Below are 23,609 nucleotides of genomic sequence, written 5' to 3' on the forward strand. Positions count from 1 at the left end.
CCAATGCCAATCTTGTGAATATTCACACCTTGAAAATATTTTGTTTTGTTTAAAAAGTAATCATGAAACTTGATCGAATCCGATAATTTGCATTAGATTTCTCTCTGAGATTGAATCCAATTGTGAAACAATGAAACCACACTCACCTATTAGAGCATTATTATAGGCTAAAATAAATTTTTGGTTTCTTATTTATATTTTAGATTTTAATTTGATTTCTTATGTCTTTAAAGTTTTATTTTGGCCCCTTAAAGTTTATTCATTATACCAAATTGATTTTTTTTGTCAAATTTTTACATTAATTTGATTAACTTGGTAACAAATGACAAATTATAAGAGATGTCATGTCAGCCAAAACATTGTTAATAGTAAAAACTAATGAAATAACAAATTTGGTTTAAAAATGACACTATAAGGAATCAAATTAAAAAAAAATTAACTTAAGAGACTAAAGGGAAACATAAAATATAAATAAGATATAAAAATTATATTTAAACCATTATTATAAAAACAGAGAAAATATTGAGGATTGGAAATAGGGAAAAACGTGCAAAAAGATGAAGTTTTAAAAGCTACAGTTTGGGCCATGAAGTAAAAAAGCCCAAGAATAGCGTGAACTTATTAACCATAAATCGGCCCGACCCACAGTGGACCAACCATTTTCCCGCCACAACGAGAGCATGAGGCTCCATCTTCCCGCCAAATACAAAGCCCTTGTTAGCGCCAAAAAAAAGGAACCACCATCTTCGTTTTCTTTCATTCTTCTATTCTTCTAAATCACCATTACTCTCTCTCTCTCTCTCTCTCTCTCTCTCTATCGTTTCAGAGGCTTCGACAATGGATTTGAGCGAAGAAGTTAGGGCAGCTCACAAGCGAGAATTCTCCGATTTCTTGGATCAAGATGTATGTCCCAAACATTCTGTATTCTCGTTTGTGTTACTTTCTCCTTCTTCATTTCTAACGAGTTTGTGTTGAATCATTAGGTCGGGAAGGGCATATACATGGACGAAATCAAAACCCTAATCAACCTCAAGCGCCACCGCCTTATCGTCAACATCTCCGATCTCCACAACTTCCGCGACTTGGGTAACAGGTTAGCACATGTGCTTTTGTTTTACACTTTCAAGTTTCAGTTTTGTTACTGTAGAATTTGATTCTGTTTGCCAAGTTAGTTATGCGATTGATGTTATTCCTTATATATATACATATGTATATGTATATGTATATATATATTTTTTGGTGTTATGCAGGATTCTGAGGAGTCCAAGTGAGTACATGCAACCGTTCTGTGACGCGGTCACGGAGGCTACTCGTGCTATTGATCCTAAGTATTTGAAGGAAGGGGAACAAGTGCTTGTGGGATTTGAAGGCCCTTTTGTTTCTCGCCGTGTCACGCCCAGGGATCTTCTCTCTCAATTCATAGGTTCCATGGTCTGTGTTGAGGGCATTGTCACCAAATGTAAAATTACTCTGCCTTATTTTTTTTTTGTCCTTTTTTTAGTTGTTGTCTATGGTTTAAATGATTGACTGCACCCAATTTCTCATGAAATTAGGTGATAAAGTGTCTGTGAATTAAGTTCACTATCTTTTTCCTCTCTGAATTGTTTATTCAATTGCTTCCTGATATTTAAAAGGGTTTAATTTGACTTTGAGAATGATATTTTACTTTTGGTTATTTTGAGGCAATGCATGTTTTTTGTTCAAGGATTTTAACTTTTGTCATGGGTATTGGTTATATAACCTTTCTTTCTCTCTTTCGTTCTATTTGTTTTTTTAGGATACAAGTGTACAGTGTACTACTTCATAATTTTGTTTGACATGCAAAGCTTTTATTTTAATGACAAGTTAATACCGTTTATGCTTAAGTTGCTCTTCGTGTGTCTTGAGTGGCATGTTATGCATTATGCTATGTGATGATGATGGCAATATGAAGATCTTTTACTGGTTAAAGTTTGTCATCTCTTTCTTTTACAAGCAGCAGTTTAGTTTTATCTTTAGGTTGTTCTTTTTCCTCATTGATTCCTTTCTTTCTGTTTCATTTGGCATATATTTACAAACACAGCTCTATATTTGAGAACAAATACTCTGGTTTAATGGATCTTACCTTTTATTTTTATTTATAGGTTCTCTTGTAAGGCCAAAGGTTGTTAAAAGTGTTCATTTTTGCCCCACCACCGGAAGCTTCACTTCTCGCGAATATCGTGATATTACATCTAATTTGGGTTTGCCCACAGGATCTGTTTACCCTACAAGGGTAATCTAAAGCTCCTTGATGTCTAATATAATTTATAATCACCCGACAATGAAATTTACTGATTAAAGCTTTGTGGTAGGATGAAAATGGGAACTTACTCGTGACTGAGTTTGGGCTGTGCAAATACAAAGATCATCAAACTTTGTCCATTCAAGAAGTTCCTGAGAATTCTGCTCCTGGTCAACTCCCAAGAACAGTGGATGTCATTGCAGAAGATGACCTTGTTGATTCTTGCAAGCCTGGAGATCGAGTGGCAATTGTGGGGATATATAAGGCTCTTGCAGGGAAAAGCAAAGGAAGTGTGAATGGAGTATTCAGGTAGCTCCAGAAAATATACTGACATAACTCCTTTTCACTCCGTTGCTTTTTTGAACAGAAACTTGATTGACTGATGTTCATGCAGGACTGTTCTCATAGCCAACAATGTTTCTCTTCTCAACAAAGAGGCTAATGCACCAATCTACAGTGCTGAAGATGTCAAAAGCATTAAAGAGATAGCTGCAAGAGATGATGCATTTGACCTGCTAAGTAATTCACTTGCACCATCTATATATGGGCATTCTTGGATAAAGAAAGCAGTGATTTTGTTGATGCTTAGTGGGGTGGAGAAGAACTTAAAGAATGGCACTCACTTGCGAGGGTTAGTATTTCCTCGTGATCTTGTTTCTGTTAGTTTTTTTTTTTTTTTTGTCAGCTACTTTTCTGTTAGCTGAAGTTGGTATTATTGAAATCCAAGTTGGTCGGCTCCTTTTCTCTTAATATAAGATTGTAATGTTCGCCTGTCTTGCTTCTTTAGTGACATTAACATGATGATGGTTGGCGATCCCTCTGTTGCCAAGTCTCAACTCTTGAGAGCAATTATGAACATTGCTCCCTTGGCCATATCAACCACAGGCCGGGGTTCTTCTGGGGTTGGTTTGACAGCTGCAGTTACTTCAGATCAAGAAACTGGTAAATCATTCGTCTTGGGCTATATATATGCATAATTCTATTATTACATCTGTCATCTAAGCAAAAATTGTAATTTCTTTCTTCTAGGAGAAAGAAGGCTTGAAGCTGGGGCAATGGTTCTTGCTGACAGAGGTGTTGTCTGCATTGATGAATTTGACAAGATGAATGATCAAGATCGTGTTGCTATACATGAAGTTATGGAGCAGCAGACTGTGACTATTGCCAAAGCAGGTATCCATGCATCACTTAATGCCCGGTGCAGTGTGGTTGCAGCTGCAAATCCCATTTATGGAACTGTAAGTGGCATTATGCGGGAAATTTGCTGTGAAGTTTAAACTACCAAAGTTCCTGATGTTGTACCGAACATTTAATTTTTTTTCTTCTAAATAGTGGCTTTTATTGTGCAATTCTACAGTATGATCGTTCATTGACTCCAACCAAAAATATTGGACTCCCAGACTCCTTGCTTTCTCGATTTGATCTACTGTTTATTGTGTTAGATCAAATGGATCCTGATATTGATCGTCGAATATCAGAGCATGTCCTTCGTATGCATCGATTTCGTTCTGCTGTTGATGGAGGTAGATAAGCAGTTTTCAAATGCCAGGGACGTGCTTATACTAGAGAATTCTTTTATTCAAATTAACTTAACAATGTAGGTGAGGCAGTGCTTCATGGGAGCTCGAGATATGGAAGAGAAGATGAAGCTGATATGGACTCATCTGTTTTTGTCAAATATAACAGAATGTTACATGGGAAGAAAACTGGAAGGGGTCAAAAACGTGATACGCTTACAATTAAGTTTCTTAAAAAATTTATCCACTATGCTAAGCATAGGATTCAACCTGAACTTACTGATGAGGTGATGTGCCTTTCTTGTTACTATTAGCAATTCCATTTTTCTTAATTTATAATGAATTCCCTTTAATATTTTGCACTTTATCCATGTTAATGGGAATTTTGGTCTGCTATATTTATGTTACAATTGCCATAGCTGAATGCTTCTTCTCAAGTCTGATTATTTTCAATGGTTGTTATGCTTCTGATCCAATCCATTATTATATAGACATGTGACTAGCTTTAATTTAACATCAATTGACTTTGTCCACAGGCATCTGAGAACATTGCCACGGCCTATGCTGAGCTCAGAAATGCAAGTTCAAATGCAAAGGTTAGCATTGGGAATTGAAATTGACTCTAAACATACAAGCCATTGTACTAAGTAGTTTTTTTATTGATATTATGCTGGCTTTATGCAGACTGGAGGAACACTTCCCATAACTGCCAGAACTTTAGAAACCATAATACGTCTCTCAACAGCTCATGCCAAATTGAAGTTGAGCAGAGAGGTACTTGACTTGGCATGTACTCTATAGTGGTCTCTTCTCTGCTATTTATAATATAGTGAGATACCTGTCCATTTTGATAACAAGTTCAGGGGTAATGTCAATTAACCTTTTGGTCTTTCTTGCAAGTTTTGCTTGGATAACTCTTTCCAAGCTAAATTATGGTTCTCAAAATTAGTATTTTGGCTGGTGGATGTTAGGAGTAGCATGCTGTTTACTTTTAACCAAAAATAATGTTGGTATCTCCATTAAGTTAACATTTGAAAAAACAACTTTTTTTTAAAGGAAAAAAAATCTCCTTAACTACACTTTTTGTTTGTTACAATGCTATTCTGCTTATAAGTTTTAACTGGTAGTACTACAACAGCGTGTGTTTTCATTGTTGTGTTCAGTAGACTTTCTTATTGAGCCAGCACTTGTCTTGTCAGGTTTCAAAGTCTGATGTTGAAGCTGCTTTGAAGGTTCTAAATTTTGCAATATATCACAAAGAACTAACAGAAATGGAGGAGCGTGAGCAAGAGAGGGAGAGAGAGCTGGACAGGAAGCGCAAGGCTGATCATGATGAAAATGATGGTCCTGATCATGGTCCTAAAGATAGAAGAGGTCCTAAAGATAAAAGACGGTGAGCAATAATCTATACTCATTGGAAAAGATAAATAGATTGCAGACATCTTTTCATTCTAATCACCATAATTGGCTTACAAGAAAATTCATTTATTACCATATTCTATACCAAAAACTAAATTAGCATGCTTACATAAGACTTCAATGTTGCCATGTAAATATTAAGGGGGTTGATGTCTAGATTTCTTAAAAGATATTTGGCCATTAATGAACTATCAACTCATCTTGTCTTTTTTATTTTGGCTAGGTCTACATCAACAGATGCCATGGATGTAGATGATAACTCAGCAGCTCAAGCTGCTGTTGGACTCACCCCTGAAAGGTTGGTCAACTGTCAATTCCTATATCGCAGTTTTGTTTTCTTATATTCCTGTCTCTGCTCTACCTGTTTCAGACGTAAAATATCTTTCTATTGACTTGCAGAATTGAAGAATTTAATTCTCTATTTAATCAGCATATGCATGCCAACCGCCTGGACCAAATAACTGTTGTAAACTTAGTGAATGTTATCAACAGAGGGGAAGATCCACCATCTTACAGTGCTGCAGATGTACTACTCCTATTAGAGGTATGATCTTCTGATGTATTTCTGGTGCCACCTTCCCAACATGAACTCCGTTAATGGTGTATTTTCTGAAATTTAGAGGTTGCAAGATGACAATAGAGTCATGATAACTGATGGAGTGGTGCATATGATATCATAAAATGTAAGATTGTTTTCACAATCTCTTTACGAAGATTCAGACAGGTATGCAATTTTATAAACGGATTATTTTATTATCGTTAATGGATCAGATGCTTGTCTTCATAATTCACTTTTAAACAAGACTTAGTTACATCTCTTAACATAACTTATGCTTTCAAAAAAAAGTTACACCTCTTAACAATTGATTCTTGTAGACATCAAATCTGAAAACAAAATTATATTAAATGATGAGCGCATTAGTTTAATCTGATGTGCGTGTTTACAAAATTTGCAATTACAAAACTTCATTTGCATTTTAACAAACTACGGATGAATTTCAGGGAGCAGAATTTGCTGCTAGGGTATTATGTAGCTTACACCGGAGGGAGACTTGAGAAGGAATTGCAATTTTCAGAACTCTTTGCTAACACTTCAACAAGGAAATATCGTGTGATTGCATTGGCATCCTCTTCATAGAATTCTTTAAGTTATAATGAACTTTGTCGTCCCTTAAGAGAGTTTTTTTTTTTGTCCATAATTTGATACTGGCCTTATCTTTATGTATTTCAGTGCTGCTAACTGCCAAGTATGCGTGTAAACAAGGCTTTAGAAATGACTATTTTTGGTCTCCATAATTTAATGTTCCGCCACTTGTGATACTTTTGATTGACACCTAATAAGATATGGTTGGCTTAAATATTCAGTAAAATTAACCGAGAATTGAAAAAAAAAAAATGAAGCTTATGACGTGGGTTCAATTCAATTCAATTCAATTATAGACTTATGACTTGTACCATATACTTATCCCACCTTGCAACTCCTATCTGCTTACCCGACTACCTTCCTTACTCTTGGCAAATGGTAACCGGATTTTAACGTACCTGATAACATTAATCAGGTCACACACTGAATATTTTGATACTAGAATTCAGAACACCGTTAAAGTTGTAATGTCTATTCAAGAACATGATCTATTCTGTAACTGAGATATTGATTGGAATGTAGTCAGTAAGTGAAATTAGGATCTTGCCTTCAGTACGATTACAATATTACCTTTCATATGAGCTCTAGCACACTTAACAGTAGAATTCAGTCCAAATGAACACATGTAATGTAATTCATAAACTCGTAATGAATAGCGTAATACTAACATACACTGCTAGGAATTGTATCAAGTTATCTATTTAAGCCGTTATTAAAAATTAAACACACCAATCATTAGATTTTCAAACGATATCTACCTCCGTTTGTAGACATTTAAATTTGAATCTTCATTTCTACAAGGCATTTTTAAGTTTTCTTGCATTAATTATTATTATTTTATTTATCAAAATATCCTTAATTATAGTGATCTAACTATAGTTAATTATCCTTACAGGATTATTAACATGGCTCATTGTTCCTTTCTTTTAAAAAATACCAAATTCATGCGACATTTGTAATAATTTTGTTGTGTCAGGGTTGGCACTTCATAGGCTGATTGAATCATTCTGATTTCTGGACCGCGTGCGTATAAACGTCAAAAGGCTAATATTTAAAAACAGTAATTAATTTAGCTGCCAGTTATTTTTCTGGAAGTTACTGTATCGCCAGAGACGAACGAGGGAAGAGACATTAATATAACGAAATAATTCCACATATTAAATAGTTCTGAAATAGTATTCTTAAAATATAACTAAGCTTGTTAAAAAAAACAAGTTCAATAATTAATATACAATTCGTGTGGGTTCCTCAGAAGAGCGTGCATGTTACGAGGAGCTAACAGAGGAAAAGTATATCAATTTTGTTGCTCCACAGGACCACAATCCTATCCAAGGACATCGAGGATAAGTATCTGGTTTTTGTAAGGTGGAACATAAGCATATCCGATTAATGAAGTAAATGTGGAAATGAAGTACTACTCTTAATGATCATAATCCAAAAAGAGAATTAGGGTCATAGAATAAGTGACCAGGCATAAACTGTAACCAAAACTATGTTCATCTAGTTGCCTTTTCATGTTTCAGGTAAAAAAAAAAATCCAAAATTTAAACAAGGAAGTTATCTCCTTGTCAACTGACGATAACTACTCAATCAAGAGTCTAACCAAGGACAAGAAACTTCTAAATCACCCTAATCCCTGAAACTTCCCGAGAAGAGAGGGTTGCTCCAGAGACCAATTTGTGGGAAGGAGGAAATGAAAGAAGGCAGCAATATATGTGACATAATTGTGCCAACATCAAGAGTTTATTTGTCAAACTCCCATATAACCCCTCCATCTTCTGCAATACCAAAACAAAAGACCATGATGCAACCTCTAATTTAAAATTTGAACAAATAAGAGTTAAGCCATTAATTTTCAAATTCAAATAACTAAAACCTTGTAATTTTTAACATAGATATCAGCCTCTGAAAGTTGATATACATATATACGAGATAGTCATAAACGCAAAGCAAGCTAGCTGAAGATACATTGAACATCACAAAATACATATTATGAACATTTATAGCTTGGCAACTAAAAACTTTCCATACCTTGTCTGGATGAACTTTTTCATAGACAATTACAGGGGGAAAAAAAGGCAAAATGAACTGAATTTTTTCCACAAATTAAAATCAACTTATGCAATTTAACTTTTATAGAAGTTCTTTCATCTAACTTCTCCAACTGAGATGCATAATTTGATTTTAACTTATGGGATCATCTCAAATTATTTTACTTTTTTAAGTTCTTCTCTGATAAGTGTTTATGGAGAAGGTTAACTAAATTGGGTCATAGTCTAAAAAGAATATGTAGAGCCCTGTCCAATAGTAGTGAAGTTTCTAGGTGCCAAATGCTATTCCATTCGGTTGGGCAATTTGTTTCTTAAAAAATTGATGATTGGGTTGAAAATTTTAAGATGTAACTAGCTCCCATGAGAGTAGTTGTTCACTCAACTTTGGCAGTACTTTAGGAGCATTAGAAAAATCAGAAATCGCTTCCAAGAAGTAAGGCCTTTCATCATTTTAAAATTACAAAAATCAGGGCTAACAAGATTGACTGAAATGACATTTTTGTAATTTCAACGATTAAACAGATGTTTACTAATCTGGTGCACCACGTTCAACAAAATCTAGATGTCCAAACCTAAATTGAGAGTCTAATAACAAAGGAAGCGAAGGGGAGAGAAATACCTTTAACTTTCTTTTCAATCCAGGTCTCAATAAGCATTCCAGCAGCTACACCACCACCAATGCATGCGCTGCAGAATAAAATGGCCTTGGGCAGCGGCCATCGTGGAAGGAAATAGAATTCAGGAATTTCCCTAACTTTCTTCGGTAATCGTTTCTTCAATGCAGGTTTAGCACTCGGATTTTGCTGCATCTCGCCACCAACGGCTTTCCAATCCACCCCTTTGAATGGATCTTTCGCATCTTCGCTTCCCATAATGCCGATACTCTAAACCTCAGAATTAACTGCAACCAAAAGGAAATAAAAATCACTTGGTTTTTCAAACAGAACACTGAGATAAAGAAAGAATAACAAGAAAATCCAATGAGATTGAGTGAAATACCAAAAACTTTGGAAGAAGCAAGAGCTGAGCTGAAGGGGAAGAAGAGATATTAGGGTTTGCTTTTCCAATACAGAATAGGAATGTAAGGCACTAATATTCCAGCCAACCAACAAACAAACATTATGTATTATTCTCCTTTCACATTATCGAAAAATTCAAAGTCTTTATCCGGCTAAAGCAAAAATACTATTACCGTTCTCAATCACTGCGACGGTGCTTCCAGTTCCAGACGCCGGTGAGGGAGTGAGGCTTTCCTTTCAATTGAAGTGGTGACTGAGGGTTCTCTCTTCTCTGTTTTGTGAAAAAAATTTGTCCAAGCCAAAAACGACGCCGTTTAGTTTTTTTGAAAAAAAAAATTGCTTGACCCTAACGTATCGCGTGATTGGTTCACGTGGCACGGTTATAACGTCTTGTTTGGGGAGGCTGGAAATTACAAGAATAATCTGGGTTCCACGGTGATGTCATGTCAATGGCTGCAACTCTCACTGCTGTAAGAATTCCCACTTTCCACCAACGCCATCTCAAACAACACTTCACGGCACCCTCTTCCTCTTCCTTACGCCTCCTCAATCTCGCAAAGGTAACAACTAACAACACATTACACCACAATCTTGTCTTCTTCTTTTTTTTTTTTTTCCTTTTCCTTTCCAGCATATGTGCATGTCAAAAACACACACTTGCCCTCTTATTTATTTTATGTTAGATGGAAGGAAGTGAGATCAGTGAGCAAGTAGTAGGGGAGGATTTGGGAGCAAAGAAGAAAGTTTTTGTAGCTGGAGCCACTGGTAGCACTGGCAAAAGAATCGTTGAGCAGTTACTGGCAAAGGGTTTTGCTGTTAAGGCTGGGGTTAGAGACATCGACAAGGCCAAGACAACCCTTTCCTCTGCCAACCCATCTCTTCAAATTGTAATCTTGTTCGCACAATAAGTGATTTTTTTTAATTATTGAGCCTAAACATTGGAAATTTGGTGTATATGCAATATGGTGTGTATGTGGTGCAGGTGAAAGCTGATGTCACAGAGGGTTCTGATAAGCTAGCTGAGGCCATTGGTGACGATTCAGAAGCAGTAGTATGTGCCACAGGCTTTCGCCCGGGGTGGGATTTACTTGCTCCCTGGAAGGTTTGTCAAAGTTCTGTGATGTCTTGATAGTGTAATTGTAATGATTAAATGTATTACTATTTTATGTTAGTGTGGCTCACTTTTAATATCGGCGGGGATTAACCAGTGTCATTGGTTTGGTTTGGTTTAAAAGAAAAATAGGTTGTGGTAATTCAGGTTGATTGTATAGAGGAATAAGTTTGTAACTTTTATTTATGAATTTGATATTAGTTTACAGTGATATATATACAAGTGAACAACCCTAATATGTAGTGAATCAAGCTACCAATCTCCTAATAATTCTCAACAAATCAGAATTGGAAATAACAGATTTGCACAGATTTGCACGGCTAAATAATTAAAAGAATTGAAAACTAATTATTATTATTGATATCCTCCCGCAAGTTGTATAATCTGGATGAGAGATGCAACTTGGACAGTAGCGATTCGAACCGAGGGCGAAGCAGAGGCTTTGTTAGAATATCAGCAAGTTGATCATCGGTAGACACAAAAGACACTCGAAACTTGCCATGTTGAACATGTTCTTGGACAAAGTGGTAGGCTAAGGCTATATGTTTTATCCGAGAGTGGAAGACAGGATTAGCACTGAGATTTGTGGCACCAAGATTGTCACAGTATATGACTGGATTGGCAGTGGGCATGTGACCAAGTTCTGTGAACAAGGAAAGAACCCATAATAGTTCACTAGCCGTGTCAGCCAAGGCTTTGTATTCTGCTTCAGTTGATGATCGAGCAACAAAACGTTGTTTGCGGGAGCTCCAGGAGATGGGAGTGTTACCGAGATACAACAAGTAACCAGTGGTTGAAACATAATCATCCTTGTCACCAGCCCAATCAGCATCCGAGTAGGCATGAAAGGTCAAAGGAGCAGTCGCTGAGATGAAGACTCCTTTGTCACAAGAGCCCGCCAAATATCGGAGCACTCGTTTGAGTGCAGACCAATGCGTCGTTCTTGGATTTTGCATGAACTGTGCGAGTTTGTTAGTGCTGAAGGCGATGTCTGGACGTGTAAGACTCAAGTATTGAAGGCTTCCAACCAGTGTGCGGTACTCATTTGGAGAAGGTAGGAGATCACCAGAATCCTTAAGTAATTGAACACTCGCTGACAAAGGAGTGGATGCTGGTTTTGTATTTGTCATGCCTGATTTATGTAGCAGATCAATGATATATTTCCTTTGTGAAAGAAACATTCCTGCAGCGGAAGGAATTACTTCGACACCCAAGAAATAACTGAGACATCCAAGATCTTTTAACGAAAACCGAGCAGCAAGTGTGGCAATGAGTTTGGACAGCTCTGCAGATGAATTTCCAGTCATAATTATATCATCAACATATACTAATAAGTAAAGTGTAACCTCTGGTTTTTGGTAGATGAAAAGAGATGCATCTGCAGTGGAATTGACAAAACCAAGGGAGAGCAGGAATACGCGAAGCTCCGTATACCAGGCGCGGGGTGCTTGCTTCAGCCCATCGAGTGCCTTTTTGAGGCGACAAACATGATCAGGAAAATTTTTGTTGACAAAACCAGGTGGTTGTATCATGAAGACTTCCTCCTTAAGTGTCCCTTGAAGAAATGCATTGTTGACATCAAGCTGACGTATGGGCCACCCTTGACGAACTGCAAGAGTTAGGACAATGCGAATGGTCACCGGTTTAACAACGGGACTAAAAGTTTATGTATAGTCCCAACCAGGGCATTGGTGAAACCCTTTGGCGACTAACCGAGCCTTGTAACGATCAATTGATCCGTCTGGATTTCGTTTGATTCGAAATACCCATTTACAGCCAACCAAATTTTGATCAGAGGACCGACTGACAAGATCCCAAGTGTTGTTGTGGTGTAAGGCATCAAATTCGGCTTGCATGGCTGAGCGCCAATCAGGGTCGCGAAGGGCCTGGGTGATGGTGTTGGGTTCAATGGGAGAGGAGGCTTGGACATGGAGATTAAGCTTTTGGATGGGTTTGATAATGTTGTTTTTAGACCGAGTGATGATCCCACCTCCATTTGGGTTGACAATGGTTTGGGGTGGTGGAGCAGAGAGTTGCGGGGATGATTGTGAGGTTGGAGGAGGAGATTGAGTGGGGTTTGTGGGTTCGGTGGAGGACTGGGCCATATATGGGGAGTTGGTGATGGATGGGGAGGAAGGGGCAGGAGATGAATCTTCCGGTGGGTTCATGGGTTGTAAGATGGAGAGTTGAAGTGGGCCTGTTTGTTGCTCCGGACTTGGACTAGCGTGAGTTACTAGGGAGTTGAACGGGAATTCAGATTCAACGAACTTCACATGCCGAGAGGTGTAGATCCTTCCTGTTGTGGGATCGAGACACAAATATGCATGTTGATCAGCCGAGTAACCTACAAAAACACACATAGCAGACTTTGGTGCAAGTTTATGGTTAGCATATGGTTTAATCCAGGGAAAACACAAACATCCAAAACACTTTAACTTATGATAATCCGGACTAATGTTGAGCAATTTAGAATAGGGTGATTGGTACCCAAGAATTGGAGTTGGGAGGCGATTTATGAGATAAGCGGCGGTGGTCATGGCGTGAGGCCAACAGGTGAGGGGCAAGCCCGAGTGATGGAGAAGAGAGAGACCGGTTTCAGCAATGTGACGATTCCGGCGTTCTAAAATTCCATTATGTTCAGGTGTATGAGGTGGCGTTATATGATGACTTATACCATGATTTAGTAAAAAAGGGCAAAGACCAATATATTCGCCACCATTATCTGTGTAAAGAATTTTTATTTTGTGATGATAGAAATTTTCAACTAGCGATTTAAATTTTGGAAATATAGTTTGCACATCAGATTTTTGTTTCATTGGATATAGCCAAATATAGCGAGTAAAATGATCAACAAACATGCAATAATAGCGAAGACCATCAATTGATAAAATAGAAGTCCAGACATCAGAGAAAATTATTTCTAATGGATAACAAGATTTAAGAGTGGATTCATGGAATGGAAGTTTATGACTTTTGCTAATTTGACACGAGTTACAATCGGATTGCGGAAATTTATTTGAGCCTAAGGAAAAATGTTTCTGAACAAATTTGAAAATAGAAGATGAAGGGTGCCCAAGCCTATGATGCCATGATGCAGAGGGTTCTGTTCGAACCGTGTGGACGGAGGGTGAGGTGGCGGGCCAGAGATAGAGTCCATCCACACATGAGCCTTTATGGGTTGTGTGACCCGTCTGCAAGTCCTTCACATAAAAAGAGTTTGGCAGGAAAACAACAACAGAGTTGGTTTGTTGGGTAAGTTTAGAGACAGAGATTATTTTTTGTTTCATGGAAGGAACACACAAAGCATTAGACAAGGATAAATCATTAAGTAAAAGTGTTCCAGAATGAGTGATGTTTAAACCTGAACCATTACCCATAAACAGTGAGTCAGGACCAGTGTACGGATGATGAAGCGCCAGATTATCGAGATCATTGGTTACGTGATGTGTCGCTCCACTGTCAAACAGAAAATCATGTTGCGATGGACCGGCAGTTGCAGTATTGACCTGAACCTGTCCAGTGTGAGCCGGAGAGTTACGAGGTGGCGGTGGGACACTAGGATGCTGCTGCTGGAAGGTTTTGCACTGAGAGAGAACATAACCTTTGATGTTGCACCACTGACAGCGGCCGAGAAAAGGTTTGCGAGTGCCAGTGCGTTGAGTTGATTGTGCAGGGTTTTGTCTATGCCGAGATTTGTCATTGGAATTGGGTCGAGCCTGAGCATTCAAGGCTGTCAGCGGGGCAGGAGTTTGTCTTTGGGCAGCACCAATTGAAAGTTCCTGAATCAGAAGCCGTTCATGGAGGTCATCAAAATTGATTGGAGTGTCCCTTGCATTCACGGCATCAATGATTGCTCTATAGTCGTCGTCGAGACCGTGTAAGACATAATCAGTCATGTCTTCAACAGAAACAGGAGAGCCAAGTGATGCAAGGAGATCTGCATTTTGCTTTAGGTGATGCATATAGGTAGTGATGGATTGGGTACCTTTGGAAGCCGTACGGAGACGTTCCTTTAACTGCTTGAGATGACTGCGAGATGCTTTGGCATAGGTGTTTTTGAGAAGGATCCAGAGATCATGCGAGGTCTTGGTTTAAGACACCAGGGAGGCCACTTCATTAGAGAGAGTGGTGAGGAGAGCACCATATATAAGGCGGTCCTGTCGACGCCAGGTTTGGTAAGCAGGATTCTGAGTTGTTACCGGAAGTGATGCAGTGGTGGGGGTCGTTTCCGATGGAGTCGGCGTCGAAGATGTTGGAGCGGTGAGGATCGTTTCTGATGGCGCAGGAAAAGATCCATCTGGATATTGGAGGAGATCATAGCCATCAAGGAGAGTTTCAACTTGTTGTTTCCAATTAGGATAATTGTTGGGAAGAAGTTTGGTGACATTGGTGAAAGTGATGCAAGCAAGGGGTTTGGATGGCTCATGGGGGTTGGGAATGAAGGAGTTGTTGTCGGCCATGGGAGGCAAGGGTGGGGAACGACGTCCTTAATTGAAGAAATAGGGAATGGGTGGATCGTTTAGACTGATACCATATAGAGGAATAAGTTTGTAACTTTTATTCATGAATTTGATATTAGTTTACAGTGATATATATACAAGTGAACAGCTCTAATATGTAGTGAATCAAGCTACCAATCTCCTAATAATTCTCAACAAATCAGAATTGGAAATAACAGATTTGCACGGCTAAATAATTAAAGGAATTGAAAACTAATTATTATTATTGATAGATTGTTGTGCTCAACATATTCACTTATGCAGAATCCAGGATTGGTGAAGTTATTCTGATAGTGGGATAAGTTATATATATTTTTCTTGTGTGCATCCATTGTTTAAACTTTAAACATTAATTCCCCGTTTCCCCTTGATATTTTGGCATGAAACTGTGGAAGTAATATAACCAGGATGGCAGGATTTTTGTTTCTTCCATGTCTATATTATGCACACTTTGGTTCATGTTGTATCTCTTGTTTAGTAAGTGACATCATTATTGTTGATGGAGAACCATTGGAATCCTTTTCTTCTACTTAGATTGGCAAATTTTTGTGTTGCCATGTGCTTTCATTTGTGGAATTTTCCAGGCTTTCACTTGTGAAGGGGTAAAATGTCTGTATAACAAATTTGAAACATCATCTGTCCTTTAAATAGAGGATAAGTTCATCAGAAACTAATTACATTACAAAGAAAAACGCCAATAGAGCAAAAGAGCATTGCAGGGTGGGTGGATTATTCAGTCTCTTTGTATCATTCAGTGCTTTCTTATAATAAAGGGATACATTATGCAGGTTGACAATTTTGGCACAGTAAACCTTGTTGAAGCATGCAGGAAACGCAATGTTAACAGATTCATTCTTATCAGTTCCATTTTAGTTAATGGAGCTGCTATGGGACAGTTACTGAATCCAGCTTACATCTTTCTTAATGTTTTTGGACTCACCTTGGTAGCGAAACTACAGGCAGAGAAATATATCAGGAAATCTGGTATAAACTATACAATAATAAGACCAGGCGGGTTGAGAAATGATCCTCCTACTGGAAATGTTGTTATGGAGCCAGAGGTAGTGCCTACGTTTCTGACTTTCTATTACATTCCCACAGTAGAATCTTAAGTTTATATTTTGTGGAACAATTGTTTAAAGATTTAAAAATTTGTGTATCAGGACACCCTTTATGAAGGTTCCATATCCAGAGATCTAGTTGCTGAAGTGGCTGTGGAGGCATTGGCTTATCCTGAGGCATTTTATAAAGTTGTGGAAATAGTGTCTCGCCCTGATGCTCCTAAACGCCCATACCATGACCTTTTTGGTTCCATAAGGCAACAATGATGCCTGAGATTTGGACTTGATTGCAGATTAGCAAATGTTGATTTGCTTTATGGTGGCAAATTTGTATCTCAACTGTGTTCCTATGTGTGTTGTTTCATTCAATTGGTACACTAGAATAATGTGTAAATATTTCAGTATATCTTTAATTTTATTCTCCTACCTGCCAAATTAAAGGTTGGTAGATAATTCAGCACTAAAGATAAAGCTACTTCTGTTTAGCTAATTCAATTAGCACATGTTTGGGTAAACGACTTAATGAAGCACTTAATAAGCTCTTACCAAATGAGAGTTAGTCATAAGCTTATTGTAACAAGTTAAAAAGAGCTTAGTTTGATAAGTTTTTTTTTTCATGAAGTTCATTAAAATAAGCTTAACAAAGCTTATACTTTACATAAGTTGCAATATGCTCTACTAATTGTCCCTTCAATTTTTTACTTGAAGCCTCTATAAGAAAGTCATTTAAATTAACAGCCAATCATCTTCATTAAGAAGTTAAACCTGGAAAGACATGAAGTTACAATGGAGGCTTTTCTTCTCATGGGGTTGCCTCCTGGGAGAGGCTACTGCATGGACACAGCAAGATCTCTTCTCTTTTCTCTTAATTTATTCAAAGAATTTTATTGAGGGAATTCAATAGAAAGAGTGATCTAGTATAATAACATAGGATCGGGTTCTTTGTTTCTACATCTGTTAATATTATAATATATTAGAAAATCACACCAAATATATACTTAATGCATGATTATATATATTGCTGTAATTATATCTTTGCCTGGGGTTCAACGCCTGTGTCATGTTTATGATATTTTCTGTATTACAAGTGAAGGAAACAATACATAGATGGTTGACAATGTTGTGGAAACACTAATTTCTGCATCAAACACATTACATGGATGAATTTCCAGATCCCAACTCTGTTTTCACAAACATCAACCCACTGAAAATAAAGAATTAAATCACATAATTGTATACTCTCTCTGCAAGTGGACATCAGATTACCCTGCTTAGGTGAACCTAGCAACCACAAAAGCAGTGGCTAAAAAGACAGCTGAGGCACAAAGATGCACTCCTGCACTTTCCATTGGTGCAGGTGGAATTGCCGCAACATCTTCAGCTACATTCTCAGCCACACAACAGTGAGCAAAAACCAACATAGCCATAATGTAGATAGTGAGAAGTATAGCAATCTTGCAGCTCTCCATTTTTCTACCAGCTATCACTTGATCAAGAACTACTAGTTGGCTAGTGCTTGTAAATAGTTGTGAATGACGAAAATAGTGGACACTATAACTCATTTTATAGTGAGGATTTGAGACAAGTGAGCAATTTTGAGCTGTAATGTGCAGCTTAAACAGTAAACATAATGATTTGAGAGTGTTGGGGATTAATAATAATGGTATGTCTCCCTCATCTTAAACAATTTGTGGTTCTGTACTATATGACGGTGCTCAGTTATTAGTGTGTGATCAGCTTTTGAATCGTAAGCATTAAGCATTCGAGTTATAATTAAATTAGAGAAATGTCGATAGCTAAATACTATACAAAAATAAAAAAAGAGAGACAAAAAGTATGATGAAGCAACCTAGGTAAATTTCTCTAAAAGCAAATCTACACACAGCTTTGTGTGGCCATGTTTCTGTGAGCTTAATAGAGCCTCTATACTACGCTTTAAATTATTAATCGGGGTTTGCTTTAAGCTGTTGCACGCCAGGTTAGGTTATCAGGGCCATTAGGCTGGCATAAGAGTATTGAATTTGCTCACAAAAAAAAAGAGTATTGAATTTTTAACCGATGAAAAAAAAAATTGCAGGACTAGTTGTTTGTATATAAAAATAATTACTTACCTAGAAAAAATAAATGATAAATAGTTATTTTTAACCTCAAATATGTAAAGTGTTATAAATTAGTTCCCAAAAGATGAAAATTCAAATTTTACTCTCAAAAAATAAAAAAAGTGAAAGAGATATTAATCCGTTAAAACTTTGTCAGTTACCATTGATGAAAGAGCATATGTGGGGATGAAAATGTCACAAAAATGATAGTCAATATGATTGTTAAATAAATTGAACCAAAATTTCAATAAATTTTCAGTGAACTACTTTGTCAAATCTCAAATTTCGTTTCATTTAAAAATAAAATATAATTTAATATTCATCTTTTTTTATCATTGGAAGCATGATATTACCATAAATACTTAAAAATAAAAACAATAATGATAAGCATGATATTTATTAATAAGAATAATTTGTCTGTCGTTCTAAGATTTCTATTTTGCTTATTAATCAATATTATGGTTATTATTATCTTTATTTTAACTTATGCTTGGTTTCTTATTTTTGTAAGTATTTATGGTAATCTCATGCATGCAACAATAAAAAAAAAGGGACAAGATGAATATTAAATTATATTATACCCTTAAATAAAATGAAAATTGAAGTCTAACAAATTAGTCCAATAAAAACTTAGTAATATTTTGGTTCAATCTATTTTGTAGTGGTTGACGATCATTTTTGTGACATTTATGTTCCTCTATGACACGTAGGTTCTAACGATATCAAACAAAAGTTAATGAATTTTATTTTTGGGGGCTAAAATTTAAATTTCATTTTTTTGGGATAAATTTATCAATATTTTAGACATTCAAGGATGAAACTAGCTATTTACAAAAAAAAAAAAAAAAAAAGCTTATGATGATGCAAAGGACGTGTTCGGTTCTGCATGAAATTGTCGAGTCCTAAACTCGGTCCACCTTATAGTTAGTCAAACTTCAAAATCAGAACCCAATTGAAAATGAAAAATCGAATTAGAAGTTCTGTAAAGTTTAAACTATAAAAAAAACTAAGAAAAATTGAAAAATTATATACTATTATTTAATTACAAATTAATATATGATAAGATTATTTCTTTTTATAATATTGGTTGACATTGTAATATTTTTAACACTAATGGTGCAAAGAAATTAAATTGAAAAAACTAATTTGAAAACAATAAATAACATATGCACTCTTAGTATAAATATTTTTTACATTATCATTTAATAAAATTTACCATATATAATACTATTTACTTTTATAATAAGTATTTTAAAAATTATACAAAAAAATTAGATTGATTTACATCATAAAAACTTTTATACTAAAAGTGCCTATATAAATTCATTTGAAAATGGATAAAATTAGATATTAAAGTAATTTACACGTGCTATCGGGTCTGGGTGATGAGTATTATATTTTAAAATTTAGTATTGAAAAGAAATTTCATTGTGGTGTGTGGATGCCCTAATCTCTTAAGACGGATTATCATAATATTTCGTGGAATCCAAATTATTTCAGGGCCTTTTCTATAATTTGAAATATAAGGATCAACAATTATATTATAATTAATAACATATCACTAATCCAATATCGAGGACTCCGTGGCCCAATGGATAAGGCGCTGGTCTACGGAACCAGAGATTCTGGGTTCGATCCCCAGCGGAGTCGGTTTTTATATTTTGCACTAATCAAAATACTTATTGTATAGATAAAAACTTTATGTCTTTGTCTTGAATTAAAGTCAGGATGGCCGAGTGGTCTAAGGCGCCAGACTCAAGTTCTGGTCTTCGTGAGAAGGCGTGGGTTCAAATCCCACTTCTGACAAACTTTTTTTTAGTTTCCTAACCGAATTGTTTGTTTCCACTTGGACCTAATCTGTGCGACTTATCTTTTATTACTCATCATCATGCTTGTAACTTGTGCCTAGTCGGTTAATTCAATAATTTGATGTGTGTTCTTTCAAATTTCATCACTGCTTTGATTGTTTTTACTGTTGGATCGGGATTAATTTGTGTACCATTCTGTTATTTTACTTTTGAAAAGTTTGAATTTGATTTTTAAGTTCTTGAAAATAAATCAAATACACCATGACAACTAGATCTATGAAAAGAAATTAGTAACTTGAATTTGTTTTTTGTTCCTGTATCAAGAAATTCCTTGATGGGAGAAAAGACCAAAAAGTATATTTAGAGGAAGATTCTTTAGGTTTAATAAAATGGGGGCGAAATAAATTGAGCAGCACAATATTAAAGGTCTAATGTAAACAGCCAAGTGATCCCTTTCTGTTAGTAAAATTAATAAAAATACAAAAAAGTATTAAACATTTTTTATTCATTAAAAGTATTAAACTTTTATTCTTTTGGTTTTGTTATACAAAATTTATAACTAAATATAAAATCACAAAAATGCTCTTGATTATAATTTTTATAATCATTATTTAAAAATTAATAAGTGTAACCCTGGTGGGCAATGCAATGTAAGTGAGTTGTATTTGTATCTCAAGAAAAATACGTATTTGATCAATGATTATAGGTAATTTTAACGAAGGAAGAGTCGAATCATTTTACTCTCGACTTAAAGAGAGTCAGATCCCTTAGTCAAAAAAAGAAAAAGAGAGAGTTCAGATCCCATGAAAATGTTCATCCATGTTATGAGTTCATGATTGCCTAAATTTCTTGAGAGTGTAGATAGAAAATTCAAGCGAATATACACAATGCCGCTCAAGTAAAAAGCAAGTTTGAGTTTTACTTGTTCAAACATAGACATTAAGAATGCATTACATTGAAATTATTGTGAAAATTACACTAACTTTTTTTTATGAATATTATTAGAAAACAATAAAAAAAAAATATTACATTAGTTTCAAAACACGATGCGTGATATTTTTGGGAGAAAAGCAAGGGAATTCTCATTTTATGGGAGTATTGATCTTAGTCTTGATTTACCATTCTGTTTGGTAGTTCATTCCTTCACATATGCACTCGTAGGAAGCAACCCTATCTTTCAGTGTAATGTTCATCGAAACCTGTTGCACTGTTCATGGAAACATCAACAACATTGAACAATTACTTGAGCATTAAGATTTGTGATAGTATTCTTAATTAGATCTTCAAACAATCTCCATTCCTTTCGTTTTTCTTCAAATATTTATAACATCTTAAAATAACAAGATTTCAACAAAATAATAATACGTAATAATAATGGTTAAATCAGAGTTAAAATTAAAAAATAAATAGCATTAACCTCAATTTAGTTTAATCTCCGAAATTAAAGAAATAATTGGTGGTGAATGAAAAGTTTAGCAAAATATATTCTAACCATATATATGTTCTGTTTACTGAAAAAACAAATTCCGACGCATGTACCTCTAATTTACCAATAAATTGGTAGTATATGTCATTGAACTTTAGAAAGAATTTCAATTTAGCTCGCATTCCAACCCACAGTTGAGATTAATCCCTAAGTCCCTAACATTCAAACTTCCACCTCAATTTTTTTTTTCACTTCATAAAATATAACTAGAATTAAATACATAATTTACACTGCATGCATAAAAAAAAAGAAAAGAAAGATAGGTTATGGCCGGTGAAAGTATTTCAGTTAATTTTTAATATTTTTTATAAATTCAAAAGTTTGTTTGATTGTTTGGTAAATAATTTTTTTTAGTAATTTTTGTAACTTCTAAGGTATTTTGAAATGTTACTTAGACTATATTCAGTAAAATTAACTAAAAAATATTATTAAGCCTAACATCATTTAGGATAGAAAATCAAGTTCAATTTGGGTAAAAATTATCATTAATGTCATTAAGCCTAACTAAAAAATATCATTAAGCCTAACTAAAAAATATCATTAAGCCTAACATCAATTTGGTGACCCTCGATTGTTTTTTTAAGCCTAACATCAATTTAGTTTCTCAATTAAAGAAAATATCATTAATGTAACCCTTCAATTAAAAATTATATTTTAGGTGTTTTCCTTAATCATTCAACCCACCCTATATATCAGCATTCAATGAATGTTTAAGTTAATTTTATTTAATTTTTGCTCATTAAGTACGTACCTTTGTTGATCTTTTGTTTTAATCTCCTTTTAAACCTTTGATCTTTTCTATTTTTTTACAGGTTCGTTAATTTGGGATTGGGATTGATACACGAAGAACATTAACAGCAGCATAGACTAATGTTGGTTAAAGATTGCTCTTTTATTTCTTGAAATGTCCGTTTAGTCAGTGGTCTAGATTACAACTTAAGAGGTCATGAGTTGTCAGTAAATTGGATTGGTTATAAATTTATTTTATTGTAAGTAGTACCTTATACGATATGAAGGGTTGTTAATAATAAAGTCGTGTGTTTTATTTATTTATTTTGTGTTTCATAAATGGAATTTCAATGAAAGAGAACTAAAATTTTAAAAACAAATTATAATTCAAAGAAAGTTGCCACTAACTTAGAAAATTTTCAAAGTCTAAAAAAGAATTTAACGAGTCTGCACAAATAAAGGTTTAAAAGCTCATTTTATATAAAATAACCCGTCCCAATGAAAAAAATTCAGCAACCTAATTTATACACTAAAACTAGCAAAAGAAAACTAATTAATATTGAATCGCTATAACCTCCAACTGTGCTCCTGATAAAAAAATAAATAAATAAAAACCCTCCAACTGTGTCAATAACTAAAGTCCAATATAGTTAAAGGAAGGAAAAATGTATTTCTCGAAGACATTCACATTCACTTAGTTTGATGCTTTAAAAATTAGATAATTTTTTTTCTCAAGAGTTAATGGGTATTAATTAATTATTAAAAGTGACAATTATGAGTTTTAAGACAAATATTTATAGGAAAAGTGGAGATGTAGAGCTTACTTTTCATGATAAGTTGCAATAATCCATGTTATATACATTCATAAAGAGTGGCAATATTTTCTAATATTCTTTCACTTGAGCAATATTGGTTCAAAAATAAAAGAAAGAAGAATAAAAAAAATATTTTTTTAGAAAAGCAAAATAAATCCAAAAGACTCAGCTATTATGATAGAGTAGAATGGGAGTTTCTTGAAAAAAGCTGGTTCATGTGGTACAATTTGAATTCTTTCACTAACCACTCAAATCTTTCTTTAGAAAAGTTGGGTTAAAAAGGAAGTAGATAAGTGTGTTTGGAAGATTTAGTGCATGTTTGATTTGTAGGTAAAAAATATTTTTGAGACAAAAATAATTGTCAAAAGATCAAAACTTATGTTTATGTTTTCATTTTAATTTTATCCGTTAGATTTCCGTTAGAAATGCGCGCACTTACATTTCTAAATTCAATCCACACATGCAATTACACGTCCTAAAATTTTTTGAACAGAAAAGGTGGGTTGATTTTCGTTACAAGAAAAGTCGGGTTGAAAAAGTAGACAATGTTCGACTTACATGTTTGGAATTGCTTGGGGCACCCATTAA

The 23,609-nt window shown here is 35.1% G+C and overlaps 3 protein-coding genes and 2 non-coding genes across 7 annotated transcripts; 4 read left to right on the forward strand and 1 right to left on the reverse strand.

The window, feature by feature from the left end:
* The first annotated feature begins 729 nt into the window (after window positions 1-729).
* On the forward strand, window positions 730-6,519 carry LOC100791302 (DNA replication licensing factor MCM3 homolog 2). The gene is made up of 17 exons (XM_006579975.4): window positions 730-903; window positions 984-1,093; window positions 1,251-1,459; window positions 2,124-2,254; window positions 2,334-2,572; window positions 2,658-2,894; window positions 3,051-3,205; window positions 3,293-3,501; window positions 3,621-3,786; window positions 3,865-4,067; window positions 4,317-4,376; window positions 4,465-4,554; window positions 4,980-5,173; window positions 5,423-5,497; window positions 5,599-5,743; window positions 5,820-5,923; window positions 6,202-6,519. The coding sequence occupies exons 1-16, from the start codon at window positions 838-840 to the stop codon at window positions 5,877-5,879; spliced, it is 2,349 nt and encodes a 782-aa protein (XP_006580038.1). The 5' UTR covers window positions 730-837; the 3' UTR covers window positions 5,880-5,923; window positions 6,202-6,519.
* Window positions 6,520-7,742: 1,223 nt separating this feature from the next.
* LOC100499813 (uncharacterized) lies at window positions 7,743-9,668 on the reverse strand. Of its 3 annotated transcripts, none has more exons than NM_001363219.1 (4): window positions 9,587-9,668; window positions 9,394-9,417; window positions 9,014-9,295; window positions 7,743-8,121 (listed from the first exon to the last, which is right to left on the reverse strand). In NM_001363219.1, exons 3-4 carry the CDS (start codon window positions 9,264-9,266, stop codon window positions 8,087-8,089), a joined length of 288 nt encoding a protein of 95 aa, NP_001350148.1. In that variant the 5' UTR covers window positions 9,267-9,295; window positions 9,394-9,417; window positions 9,587-9,668; the 3' UTR covers window positions 7,743-8,086. The 3 variants fall into 3 exon arrangements, with proteins under 3 accessions (NP_001350148.1, NP_001236378.1, NP_001350147.1); NM_001249449.2 differs by having other exon boundaries at window positions 9,394-9,422; NM_001363218.1 differs by having other exon boundaries at window positions 9,394-9,483.
* Window positions 9,382-16,549, forward strand: LOC100792523 (uncharacterized protein At2g34460, chloroplastic). Its single transcript, XM_003524751.5, has 5 exons — window positions 9,382-9,973; window positions 10,097-10,300; window positions 10,396-10,515; window positions 15,812-16,084; window positions 16,187-16,549. The coding sequence occupies exons 1-5, from the start codon at window positions 9,857-9,859 to the stop codon at window positions 16,349-16,351; spliced, it is 879 nt and encodes a 292-aa protein (XP_003524799.1). The 5' UTR covers window positions 9,382-9,856; the 3' UTR covers window positions 16,352-16,549.
* A 3,211-nt stretch (window positions 16,550-19,760) lies between these two features.
* On the forward strand, window positions 19,761-19,833 carry TRNAR-ACG (transfer RNA arginine (anticodon ACG)). Its single transcript has one exon. It is a non-coding gene; the product is annotated as a tRNA-Arg (tRNA).
* Window positions 19,834-19,905: 72 nt separating this feature from the next.
* Window positions 19,906-19,989, forward strand: TRNAL-CAA (transfer RNA leucine (anticodon CAA)). The gene has a single exon. It is a non-coding gene; the product is annotated as a tRNA-Leu (tRNA).
* The last annotated feature ends 3,620 nt before the right edge of the window (window positions 19,990-23,609 follow it).

This window comes from Glycine max, chromosome 5 (assembly GCF_000004515.6).
Source record: "Glycine max cultivar Williams 82 chromosome 5, Glycine_max_v4.0, whole genome shotgun sequence".
NCBI lineage: Eukaryota > Viridiplantae > Streptophyta > Magnoliopsida > Fabales > Fabaceae > Glycine > Glycine max.